This window comes from Petaurus breviceps, unplaced genomic scaffold (genome assembly GCF_028583685.1).
Source record: "Petaurus breviceps papuanus isolate PSGF00001 unplaced genomic scaffold, PetGlider_PUasm1.0 90574, whole genome shotgun sequence".
In the NCBI taxonomy this organism is placed as follows: domain Eukaryota; kingdom Metazoa; phylum Chordata; class Mammalia; order Diprotodontia; family Petauridae; genus Petaurus; species Petaurus breviceps.
In genome coordinates, this window is record NW_027187277.1 from 5,631,371 (window position 1) to 5,643,627 (window position 12,257).

At 38.5% G+C, this 12,257-nt stretch overlaps 1 protein-coding gene across 2 annotated transcripts in view; it reads left to right on the forward strand.

The window, feature by feature from the left end:
- Nucleotides 1-442: 442 nt before the first annotated feature.
- CYBB (cytochrome b-245 beta chain) overlaps nt 443-12,257 on the forward strand; it is a 49,877-nt gene continuing 38,062 nt past the window's right edge. The window contains exons 1-3 of one of the 2 annotated variants that reach the window (XM_069063471.1): nt 443-543; nt 3,357-3,452; nt 5,103-5,213. In XM_069063471.1, coding sequence (XP_068919572.1) covers nt 499-543; nt 3,357-3,452; nt 5,103-5,213 — 252 coding nt within the window. In that variant the 5' untranslated portion in view covers nt 443-498. The remainder of the gene's footprint in view (nt 544-3,356; nt 3,453-5,102; nt 5,214-12,257) is intronic. The other variant, XM_069063472.1, reaches the window with a different exon arrangement.

Below are 12,257 nucleotides of genomic sequence, written 5' to 3' on the forward strand. Positions count from 1 at the left end.
GTCAAACACCCTTTCAGAGTGTACTAACCTTCCTCCATTTCTGCGATTGCAAGAATTAAGGCAACAGTTACTTTATCCATTTGATGTGTTTTTTTGCTGGGCCTAGAGGAAGGAAGGGTGTTCTTGAACACTTTGAAAATGCTAGTTAAGGATCAGTTAGTAAAAAGCCCTTGGTGCACAAAATGCCCATGAATTCAAGTAGTAGTCACATTTTAAAATTCAAACATTGCTTCTCAATTCAACAAAATGGTTCTTTTAAACCCTTTTTAAGATTGCAACATTTAAAAGAAAATCCACCTTTTAAAAAAAGTCTTTGTGGTTTAAACATTTAAAGTGAGCAGGGAAATCATTCTTCTTTATTGACCAATGGTTACTTAACTTCTGATAGTAGAAAAGGAAATAGATTTCTCATTGGGGTTACTGTTTTCACTTCCTCATGGGAAAAGGGGACATAGTACAGAAGAAAGGGTGCAGTCAGGGCATTCATCTTCAGCAGTCATGGGTAACTGGGCAGTGAACGAGGGGCTCTCCATCTTTGTCATTGTGAGTACAAAATGAAATGTTATCATTGTTTCTGTTCTTTTTGGAAATGAAAAATAGCCAAGGTCCTACCCCTTCTCTCCACCCTCAGCAGCTTCATTAGAACTCATTTAATTTACTTTATCGGTACAGGTCTTTTAAAATGCCATTTCCACCATTGCCATCTTTTCATGAAAATAATGTATTTGAGGAGAAGGGTAATTTTTGTCTATTTTAAAAACTGTCTAAGTCACTTGAATGGTTAAATTAACGGACATTTCATGGTGGGAGAAAGCTACATTTCATGCTATCATGAATCCAGGTTCCAGGTTCTCATGCCTTTTCAAATAGTGTCTCTATTGCTATTCATGATGTATTTATAGTCTTATATAAAAATAATGGGTAATTAAAATGTTCCTATGATCTTCCAAAGTAGTATGGAACTCTCACTAATGAGAATTTTGTTTCTCATGTGAATCACTACTAAAATATCCCAAGTTCCTAGCTTCTGTACCCTGCCACCCTTCTCCCCACCCTTTTTTTTTTTTTACTTTACTTTGTCTAAGTTTTAAACAGAAGTAATCTATGATAACCTAAGTCAAATAAATTAGCCAGGTTAAAAAATTTCTCTTACTTTCTGAATGCATGAATAACAATAGATGGAATTTATATAGACTTGCAAAGTATGTGGGAAGTGGGATGTGAACCCAAGTATTTCTGATTCTATGTCTAATGCTCAAGTCATCATGCCAGGGAGTTTCTATAAACTGAAGATTGTTTATGCTACTGTTTTGTTCATTTTTAAAGAGGAAGCATTCTTTCCTTCCCTATATAAAATCTGAAAATAATCAACTATATCCTTTAAATGAGATTCATGATGCCAATTAACTACAAAGATAAGAATGAAAAAGGCTTTGTAGGCCAATTAGGCAAAATAGACTCTAACGGATGAAAGCAGGTGAAACAGGTTTGCAGAGACCTTGGACCTGTACCTTTGATTACTCAGGGCTACCGAGTCGCCTTGACTATGAGTCACTTTCATAGCAGCAGGGTTAAGAAGAAACCTGGGCTTTCCCTAAACATGCTCCTCAAAGTGCTATCCGTTCAAGTGACTTAAATCTGAGCCAAAAAGGTACAGTCACAGTGATGAATATTAAAAAAACAAACCAAAAAGCAAAAATCGTTGACAACATGGGAAAAAAAGAAGTAGCTTTAAATACTTTTTTAAATGTAAAGAAAGACAAGGTTTTTTAAAATAGTCTTTTGGCTTTTATGACCTTTTAGTCTTTTATGTTTTTTTATAGCCTTGACGGCTTAAAGGCAGAGTAGAACAAAACAGATCTGTGGCAACCACAGCTGAATGTGAGCAGCTGAGGGAACCTGAAACCCCCCAACCCCATGCCCTGAACTACCCCACAGGCTCGGTTGGTTCTGGGCTGACCCTTATCCTGACCCAGAAGAGCTTTTCATATTTTTATCCCAAGACTGGTCACCATTCCCTTTCTCACTGAGGACCCTGGGGGACCGTCCATGGTTTCTACATCTGCTCTTCAAAAAGTAAATGCAACCTGTGGGAAAAGCCTATGGGACCTTGGGAGAGAAGATGAAACAGCTTCTTTTCCTCCTTTTCTCTTATTTTCTTCATGAACTGCTTGGGTCAGATTCCACTCTCTCCAAAGATCTGCCCCTGCATAAGACAATAGCCATAGAGTGACATCTTTAAACAAATAGCTCAAACTTCAAAGTTTTCATTTAAATACTTATCTAAGGGCAGAGCCCGGAAGAAAGAAGAAAAGGGGAATAAGTTGGGAAAAAAAACCTAGTAATAAGGAAAGTTGGATAAGCACAATTAAAATGACAGTAGGTTATAAGGAACAGTGATATAAGAGTAGAATAGGAAAGTAGGTAAGCAACATGGGTGTGTTTGGTAGTTAAGGAGAAGGAAGAGAAAGATAAGAAAGAGAAAGAGAAAGAGAACAAGGAGAAGGAAGAGGTGACTTACCCTCACATAGGGCTTTTGTTGTTGTTCAGTCATGTCAGACTCTGAGTGACTCCATTTGGGGTTTTCTTGGCAAAGATAGTGGAGGGGTTTGCCATGTCCTTCTCCAGCTCATTTGACAGATGAGGAAATGGAGGCAAGTGTTAAGTGACTTGCCCAGGGTCACATAGCTAGTAAGTGTCTGAGACCAGATTTTAACTCAGGGAGATAGATCTTCCTGACTCAATCACTCTATCCATTGGGCCATCTAGTTGCCCCTATGTAGTGTTTTACAATTTACAAAATGCATTTTATTTTTGCCTTCAGAACGGCCCCATGAAATAGGTGGAACAGGTTTGAGTAATCCTGTTTCATGAATGGGAAAGAAGGAAAGAAATAGGCATTATGCTAAGCATTTTATGAATACTATCTCATTTGATCCCCATAACAACTCCATGAGGTAGGTATTATTATTATCCCCATTTACAGTTGAGAAAACTGAGGCAAATAGAGGTTAAGTGACTTACCCACAATCACGCAGCTAGTGTCTGAGATGGGATTTGAATCAGGTCTTCCTTACCCTAGATCCTCTATCTATTGTACCATTAACTGAGGAAATTAAGACTGAAAGAGACCAAGGGGTTTGCCTAGGGCTGTACCCTGTTTCAGCAATCCTGTCGGTGTAGTTCCAGGAGAGAGCTTATTCTACCTTAGCTGCCCAGCCCTTAGGGTTCCTGGGGTCCCTGGGGATCCTGATCTGAAGTTGACAGACAATGGTCATGGGGAAAATAAAATTCTTCATTGTAATACTGTAATGCACAGGAAGACATTGTTTTACAAGCTTTTCTGTTCTGTGCAGCTCGTGTGGCTGGGCTTAAATGCCTTCCTCTTTGTGCATTACTACCAAGTTTATGATGTTCCAGACAAGTACTTTTATACACGCAAGCTTCTTGGGGTAAGTGTAAAGCTTTCCTGCATTTAAAATTCCCATGCTTCATTATTCATTATCCCTTTTGATTTTTCCTTAACCATCTTCTTCCACTCTGGGAAATTGAATTTTTTAATATAGGGGTTCTTAGCATTTTTTGTATTGCAGACACTTTTAACAGTCTCATGAAGTCTATGGACCCCTCTTCAACATAATGCTTTTTAAATGCATAACAGAATGCAAAAGAATAAAACATGAAACCAATTATATTTAAAATCACTTATCAAAAAAAATTTTAAGGGTCCCAGGTCAAGAACCCTTGCTTTAATATGAGATATAGAAGGTATAATTATTATATAGAGTCTGGTGCTTTGTGCATTTTTTAAAAAAAATGAGCCTTAGCAGATGTTTCCTCTTGGGAAGACTTTTCTGTGTACTGAAAGCAATCTTTATATGACTTAGCAAATAGTAATCATCAAATATTGTCTTAGAATAATGATGAGTTTGATGATGATATGAAAACAAGAATAATAAATCTTATTTTATACAGCTGAGGTAGTAGCAGATCCCTTTGGGTTCTGGGCATGGCTGTGCCTCAGCAAAAGTGAGGCTGATGAGTTTGCCTTTAGTATTCCCCTTATTGTTGACACCTTCCTTTTCAGTCCCTCCCTTTCCCCTTCTCTCACCAAAAAAATCCCCCAAACCCCAAAACAACAGCTTTCCAGGACCTGCCCTTCTTGGGCAAATCCACTTGTCCCCTTCTCTCCTTTCTTCCCTACCCATGACCAAGACCCAGGACTTCTCCTTGTTCCATGGTTCTCTATAACCTTCCAAAGGGACGACGGGTTAATCTGACAGATTGGTAATGACAGATGAGGAAGTCAAGGTTTCTAACTCCTTTCCAGGAAACACAAGGGCTATTTAACAGTGGTATGCTGTAGACATGGGCCTGTGTTTGTTGTTGAATTCAAATCTCAGGTCAGGTAGGAGGGAAGATCTTTGCCATGGAAAGCCAATGGAAGATACATTTTGGGGGAGGTGGCTTTTTGGAAGCTCTTTAAAATCTCTGTAAGTGATTCTACATGATTTTTGTGTGTGGGAGACCATCTCTCAGGTATCAAGTTTGTTTGTTTTTTTTAAATGTTTTTCCCTCTCTCCTCATGAAGACTTTGGGGAACTATCTAAATGATGACACCCGAATAAGTAGGTTAAGATGGAGCTTAGGAACTGGGGAAAAATATTCCCCTTGTCTTGAAGGATGCGTTTGTGAATTGTTGACAGAATTTCCTGTTGAACAAAATGGTGCTGCAGGAGAGACTATTGCACCAAGGGAGACCTTCTTTCTGGTCCTGCTTCTCCAGGCCCTCTCTCTCTCTCAGGTCCTGTGGCTCTTTCAGTGGCTATAATCATAGAACAAAGTCCAGAAGACTTTGGGTAACCCCAAGGAAAGGTTGCTAGTCTAATTAATAAGAATTTGATCTGTTAGCCCAAACAAACATAAGGCCTTTAAAAAGACATAGCTTCATGATCAAAAGATCAATCCTGAGCTAAATTGATGTAGATTCAGGACTTTTGAATCTACTCATTCTCAAAACTCAAAATTTATGCTTAAAAAAGAAAAGAAAAGAAAAAGCTACTTCTAGAATTCATTCCACTCCCTTTTGAATTGCATTCTAGCCTGCCCTGGCCTTAGCCAGAGCCCCTGCTGCTTGCCTGAATTTCAACTGCCTGCTGATCCTGTTGCCTGTCTGCAGAAACCTGCTCTCCTTTCTCAGAGGCTCTAGTGCGGTAAGATGAAGAAAAGCCATTTGTTGTATCTGAGCTGCTCCTGTGCTAGGAAAAAATCCACTGAATTCCTCACATTTTCAGATTTTCACATTTTAATGACCCATTGCTCTTTCCTAGGAGTTAGTCAAACAAGCATCCTCAGTCAGTCAGTCGAGGAGCAAAAATATGGTTCCTGCCCTCAAGGGGCTGACATTCTAAAGGGAAAAAATTATACTAACTAGTTAGCTATACATATTGATAGATATACATATGTGCACACATACATAGACATATTAATATATGCATATATGCAAACACACACACATAGAATATAGTATAAATGGAAGTTGCTCTCAGACTGGGGGTCTGGGAAAGGCTTCCTGAAGAAGCCAAGATTTGAGTTCAGTCTTAAAGGAAGTCAGTGGGGGGAAGTATGGGGACAGCCCATGAAAAGGCACAGAGTTTGGAGATGGGGTATAAATAGTATGTAAGGGAGATCAATAACCTCCAGGGTTGTTGGGTCATAGAGTACATGGAAAGAAATGAGGGGTAAGAAGAACAGGAAGGTAGGAAGGGGTCATGTTGTGAAGGGCTTTAAGTAACATGCAGATTTTTAAATACCAAAATCAAATTTTACATTTGATCCTGGAGGCAATAGGGAGGCACTGAAGTTTATTGGAAGTGGGGGAGCAGTAGAAATCTGATCAGGCCCAAGTTTTAGAGAGATTGTGTGGGCAGTTGAAAAGAGAACAAATTGGAATGGGGTTGATGAGGCTGGGGACCCACCAGCTATTGCAACAATCCAGGCATGAAGTAAGGAGGCTGTATCAGGGTGGTAGCAGTGTGAGGGTAGCGTAGGAAACACACACACATATGTATATGTATACATACATACATACCCACATATGTGTGTATGCATTTCTTTTCCCTGAATTCAGAAAGACTTGGGAAAGGCCTAGGTTTTTTTGGTAAGACCTATAGGATTCCTTGTTTTAACTTTTTCATCTTTATTAGGGTACAGTTCAGTTTCCATATTATAGGATGTAATATCTAGCTTTTTTTGTGTGTGATTTTCATATTTTTATTTTAATTTGGGTTGTTTGCTAAGCAGTTTTTATAAACTATGAAGTAGAAGAGAAAATAACCATGTTATTAATTGCCTTCACCATCCACCCCCCCCCCCCACTCCAACTTCTTCCAAAAGGAATAATGTTGAGGAATTTGAGATGCTTTAAAAAAGTTTATGAAGTTTTTCTGGATCATGTTGTGACCAGTTTCTTGGTTGCAATGAGTAAGCCACACTTTGGCAAGTATGACCTTTTAAATTCAGAATCATCCACTCCAGACCCAGCATTTTGAACAAAGTAGGAACTTAATAATCTTTATTATATAACTGGTGCTGTTTATATATTACCGATTATATCTGTAGTAAGTATCTACAAGGTTTCATCTCAGCCTGAGGAAAAGTCATGGAATTGCCATGCATTGGTTGAAAGTTGAACTTATGAGGGGCCTAATAACTGAGGACTCAATAGATTTTTTTTTTAATAGCAAAGACCTTGAGTTACTGTGGGGTATGTGTGTGTGCACACATGCGTGTGTGTATGTTGGTAAATGTTTAATGACTCCAAAAAAATGCAAAAAATACACTTTTAAGTTTAATTGGATTATTAACATTTTTCTCTACTGCTTTCTCAAATCTAAACCAGAGGGGTGAAACATGTAACTGTTGCAACTGAAATTTAACAAGAGGGTAAAACTGAGGCAATCCTTTGAGCAAGATAACATTTATTAACAGGGGCATGCTGCCTGCTAATGAATGGATCAATGGCTTGCCTCCATCTATACCAAAGACCCCAAGCAGATGGACAATTATCCCTTTTTTTAAGTTTTGGGGAATACACAATTGGGTATATGACATCATGAAACTGGGGACATTGGGGCAGCTAGGTGGCACAGTGAATAGAGCACTGGCCCTGGAGTCAGGAGGACCTGAGTTCAAATCCAACCTCAGACACTTAACACTTACTAGCCTGTGACCTTGGGCAAGTCACTTAACCCCAATTGCCCTGCCTTCCCCCCTCCAAAAAAAAAAAGAAAAGAAAAAGAAACGGGGGGGTATGACTGGTTACCAAACTGAAATGCAGGATGCTACATAATTGGTTGGAGGTTTGGTAGTGGGGGCTATCAACCACCCCCCTTATTCTCTCATGAGATTAAGAAGTGCATATTGTCTGAGTCCAGTTCCTAGATAGTGAGTGGGCTAGACATTTGGACAGCAGCCCAGACATCCCTGAAGGATAGATTGGAGGTGTAGAGACATCAGGTCCTGTTCCTTTATGTTCACTCACATCTCCCGAGGTCAGTTAGATTTCTTGAGGCAGAATATGTTAGCAGGATTGCTAATTAGAAGGGATTAGCAGGAGAGCTAGAGTTTTAAAATGAATCCATTATAGGCCAGCTGAATTTCTGAACTAAATTCAAGAGACAAAAGAACCTTGCCTTAAGGAGTTACAGGACAAAATCAATTACTTATAAAAAGGATCAATATGAAAATGATACTGAATTCATCTTAATCTTCTCATAAGCCATGGGCTGCATGTGATCTACAAGACTCCTGAATGTGATCAAAACCAGAATAAAATATAATTGGGAAATATTTAACAAAATAAGTTAAAATGCAATAAAACAAATAATACTACATTTTAAAACTGTCAATATGTGTATCAGGCAAAGATCCTTATGTATGGGTTAGTGGCCACCTTTTCTATTGGAACCCAACACCACTATTCTAGACAATCAACAAAACAATAAATAAAGCTTGAATCTGTAGGTTTGGTGATTTATGAGATATAGATGTTCACACTGAAAAATTTAGCAATGGGCTAAAAAAACCCATTGGAGCATACTCCTGTTCCGGCTCCTCTTTGAAGATCCTGGTATTCTTCCCCACCCCCATATGCCTCCCCCCCAACTCCCTACACCCACACCTAGTTTTTTCTCTCTCTTCTGATATCCATGCTAGAGGAAGTGTATAATGAGAAACACAGTTTTCATCAGGGTAGTCTTTGAAGAAATCTGTTACCCCATGGAACTAATTTGCAATGCCAGTGCACTGCAGTCAGGCTATTATCTGTTTGTGAGGGTAGGTATCATCTTGGTCCTCACTGTAATCAAGAGTTAGGGAGGGAGGCAGAAACGTGGGGAGAGGAAGAGAGACAGAAATAGAGACAGAAATAGCAAGGGAGGTCTGGACCTGTGATTTCATTGCTATGGGGAATTCCCAAGTAAGTAAACTCTATCAATATATAGGGTGGCATCTTGCCAACAATTAATAGTCCTGGAGAGTTGTCCAGTGCACTGAGAATCACTGTGTGTCCAGGGTCACACAGCCAGTGTGTGTCAGAGACTACATACGAGCCCAGGCTGTCCTGGCTTTAAGGCTGCCTCTATGTTGGCTATGATACTTATAGGAGTGAGTTGCTATGGAATGAACATTAGCCTAGAAGTCAGAACTCTGCTTCAGGCCTGGCTCTACTGATAACTAGGTGTATGACCTTGGCCAAGTGATATAATCTGTCTGAGCCTCAGTTTTCCCCTTCGTAACAATAACAGCGCTAAATGAAGAGGCTGCTCCGCTGAATCACTCTAAGGTCCTTCCCAGTTCTGATTGGGGCTTCAAAAGCAGCCTTAGCACTGGGTAAGGAGGGACAGCACCCTGGACCCTGTGCTTCCGAGTGGGGAAGAGGAGACCACATGCTCTGACTCATTAGAGGAAGTAGATCTGAACTCAAGATTTCTGACTTTGTATCCAGTGATGTCCCTGGTATGTCAGGCTGAAATGTTCCTGATATAGAACTCTGTTATGAGTAGTGTGAAGACACAATTAGTGGACAGTGAAGCCAGTATGTATTTTCCCCATTAAACTGTGAACTCCTTGAAAACAGAGAATTTTTTTGACCTTATAACTAGGTATTTAATAAATGATTGTTGACTGACTGACTTACAAAAAGTACTTCTGCTCTTTCTTTAGCAAAGGAGGGGAAGAAGCTCTGTCCCCAGGGGAGTGTGCTCCCCATAACCAGTATGTCCAGTACCCTTTCTTTGGATTTATTCTTTGGATTTTTTTTTGGTATCCAACAGTACCAAATAGGGCATAGAGTATATATGAGTGGCAGGCCAGTTATTCTGACTTATTAGTGACTACTGGTTATTTTTGTCTTTTTTAATAAACCCAATGTATTATCTATTTATCAGTTTATTTTTCAACATCTTGAGTCATATAGAACCAGATGAGATGACATTTGAAAAGCACTTAGCATAATGTCTGGCACATAGTAGGAACTATATAAATGATAGTTGTCATTATTGTTGATATTGTTGTTATGTATTGCACTTACATAACTGAAGCCTTCAAAATGTCTCATTTTATCACTGTGTATCCTCCTTCCAACAATGCACACCGGACCCCTTCCACACTATTAAGTATTCACTACTCAGGAAGTTCCATGAGTTTCTGGGAGGAAAGAAATAATCTAGTGATCAACCTTTGGTTAACAAGTTCACCCCTGCTCAGTATTACTGGTTTAGTCGCACCCTTTTCCAGGCCCATCTTCAAAGACTCTTTCACTTTGTAGGACCTACCTGGATTTCTGTTCCATTTCTATAGTCCTCAGAAAACCCAGGATCATCTCCTTTTTAAGAGTTTATAAGAGTAGGACTTCAATTGGAATTTCCCATCTATGCCACTTAAATGTCAAGACATATCATTTAGTATTTTAAACCAGACCCTGAAAGCATCCATCTGTTGGCTTTTAACACCATACGTGATTTAAATTCCCCACCAAACCTTGGGATATTTTCTTCAGTGAAAGACTGTGGGGTTCATTATTGTGGAAAGCCCAAAGATCCTAAAACCCATAAATTTGCTTTGATGGTTGGTGTGTGGTTCTATGTGTTAGAAACTTCTTGTCTGAGCTGGGTTTTTCATGACTAACTTTTGAGCTGTCAGGAATCAAGGGTCTATGATGAGTAATTTACATTTTATTTATTCTATATTACATGTAATAGGCATTTAAAAAACCTTGGATGATGCATTACATTTAGAACTGCTGTGTTTATTCAAGTGTTGTGTTTATTTAAATATGGGAGCACAGCACCTAAAATACAAGGCAGTGAAACATTTTTTATTGTGGATATAATGGATATTTTTTTCGTTATGAAGTGCTTATTACTGACCATCTTCTTAACTTTATATTGAAAATACTGCACAGCTATTGAATGCATTTTTATGTATGCATTGTATGCATATTTTAATGAACTTTATTAGTTTTTTAGTTAAAAAATTTTGAACATTAAATTATTAATATCCCTTGAAATATATCCAGAGGTCATTAAATAAAGAGAAAATCCATTTGGTTCTCATTCTTACCTATGTGAATATTTTTAGCTTATGCATTATATATCTTAAGTTGATACCTTTTTTGGGCATGAAAAACATATGGCATATAACTAATTTGTGCCAAATTATAATTTCATCCAAATAAACCATCTGTCACCAGAAGAAGTGATGAGGACGGTTATATTTGCCAATGATGATGGCAATAGTGTGGGTAAGACAATAGAAATACTACAGATGTAGCAACATAATTATTTTCTTTAAATTCAGTAAGGAGATATCAACATTAAAAAAATACAACTCTTCATGTAGCTGAGAAATTCACCTAAAGATAGAAGAGGAAAGAGTGTGGTAGCTATTGGCTAGGAAAAAGATAGATAGATAGATAGATAGATAGATAGATAGATAGATAGATAGATAGATAGATAGATAGATAGATGTAATAAATACACATATATATATGTATGATATTAACACATTGATATATAGCCATATATTATATTTATATATGCAAATCTATTTTATATATGTTTTATATGTGTATATAGGTAATGTTAGAGAAAATATTTACTCACTTTTTTACCAGACCTATTATTATTTCATACATATGGGAACTCCTGGTGAGGAAACTACCTCTCCCATAGCATATCAGCCACTGCTGTACAATTTATAGCCTTAGAAACGCCCAGGGACATTAAGGGGTTATATGAATTACCCAGGGTTACACAACCAGTTGACTTAGGAGCAGGACTTGAACCCAGGGTTTCTTGACTCTGAAACTTGGCTCTCTATCTGCTCTAGTGCACTGCCTTTCCTATCCTTTGATCATGTCTGTATGAAATACTCAATTCCGTTCCACAAACCTATAGTGACATACATAGCACGATCTCAACCTTGAGGAACTTGCATTCTACTGGATAGAACCAGAGAAGGGAAGGAAGTGATTGTGCTGTGTAGGCAAGTTTGTGTACAGGAATCATGGGACGATAGCAATAGCTTGCAAGTATATATCGCTTTAAGGCTTGAAAAGCACTTGACTTGTTTTCTCTTTTGTTCTTTCACAACTGTTCAAAGTAAATCCTATTTCCCCATTTTACAGATGAAGAAACAGAAGTTTAGTGACTTGTCCAGGGTCATACAGCTAGTAACTATGTGAGGCAGGAGTAAAAGTCAGGTCCTTCTGATTCCAAGTCCAATGCTCTATGTATTAGTTGCTGAGTGAGCCAAGGAGAGGTCCAGATGAGATACTCTAAAAACGTTTTTGAAGGGAGAGATCACTTTCAGCTGGGATGACTGCAGAACAGTAGCCTTAGAGTTGCAACTTGAAGAAAGGTAGGGAGCATAAAGGAATAAGGGTTTATTAAGCATGTACCATGTGCCACGCACTGTGCCAAATGGTTTACAAATATGATCTCAGATATGGTCTCTAAAAGACAGGGGTGAGTCATCCATGGGATATGTCTTGAAAAAAAATGTAGCAGTAGGGCATCGCTTGTCAAGTTCAGGGAAGAGTTAGCAAATCATTTAGGTAGAATGTAGCCTGTATGAAGAGGAGTCATGTGAAATGAAGTTGGAAATGTAGGTTGGCGTTTGATTGCTAAGAGTCTTAAGTTCTGGGTAAAAAAAACTATATTTTGTCCTAGGAGTAACATGGAGTCACTGCCCTT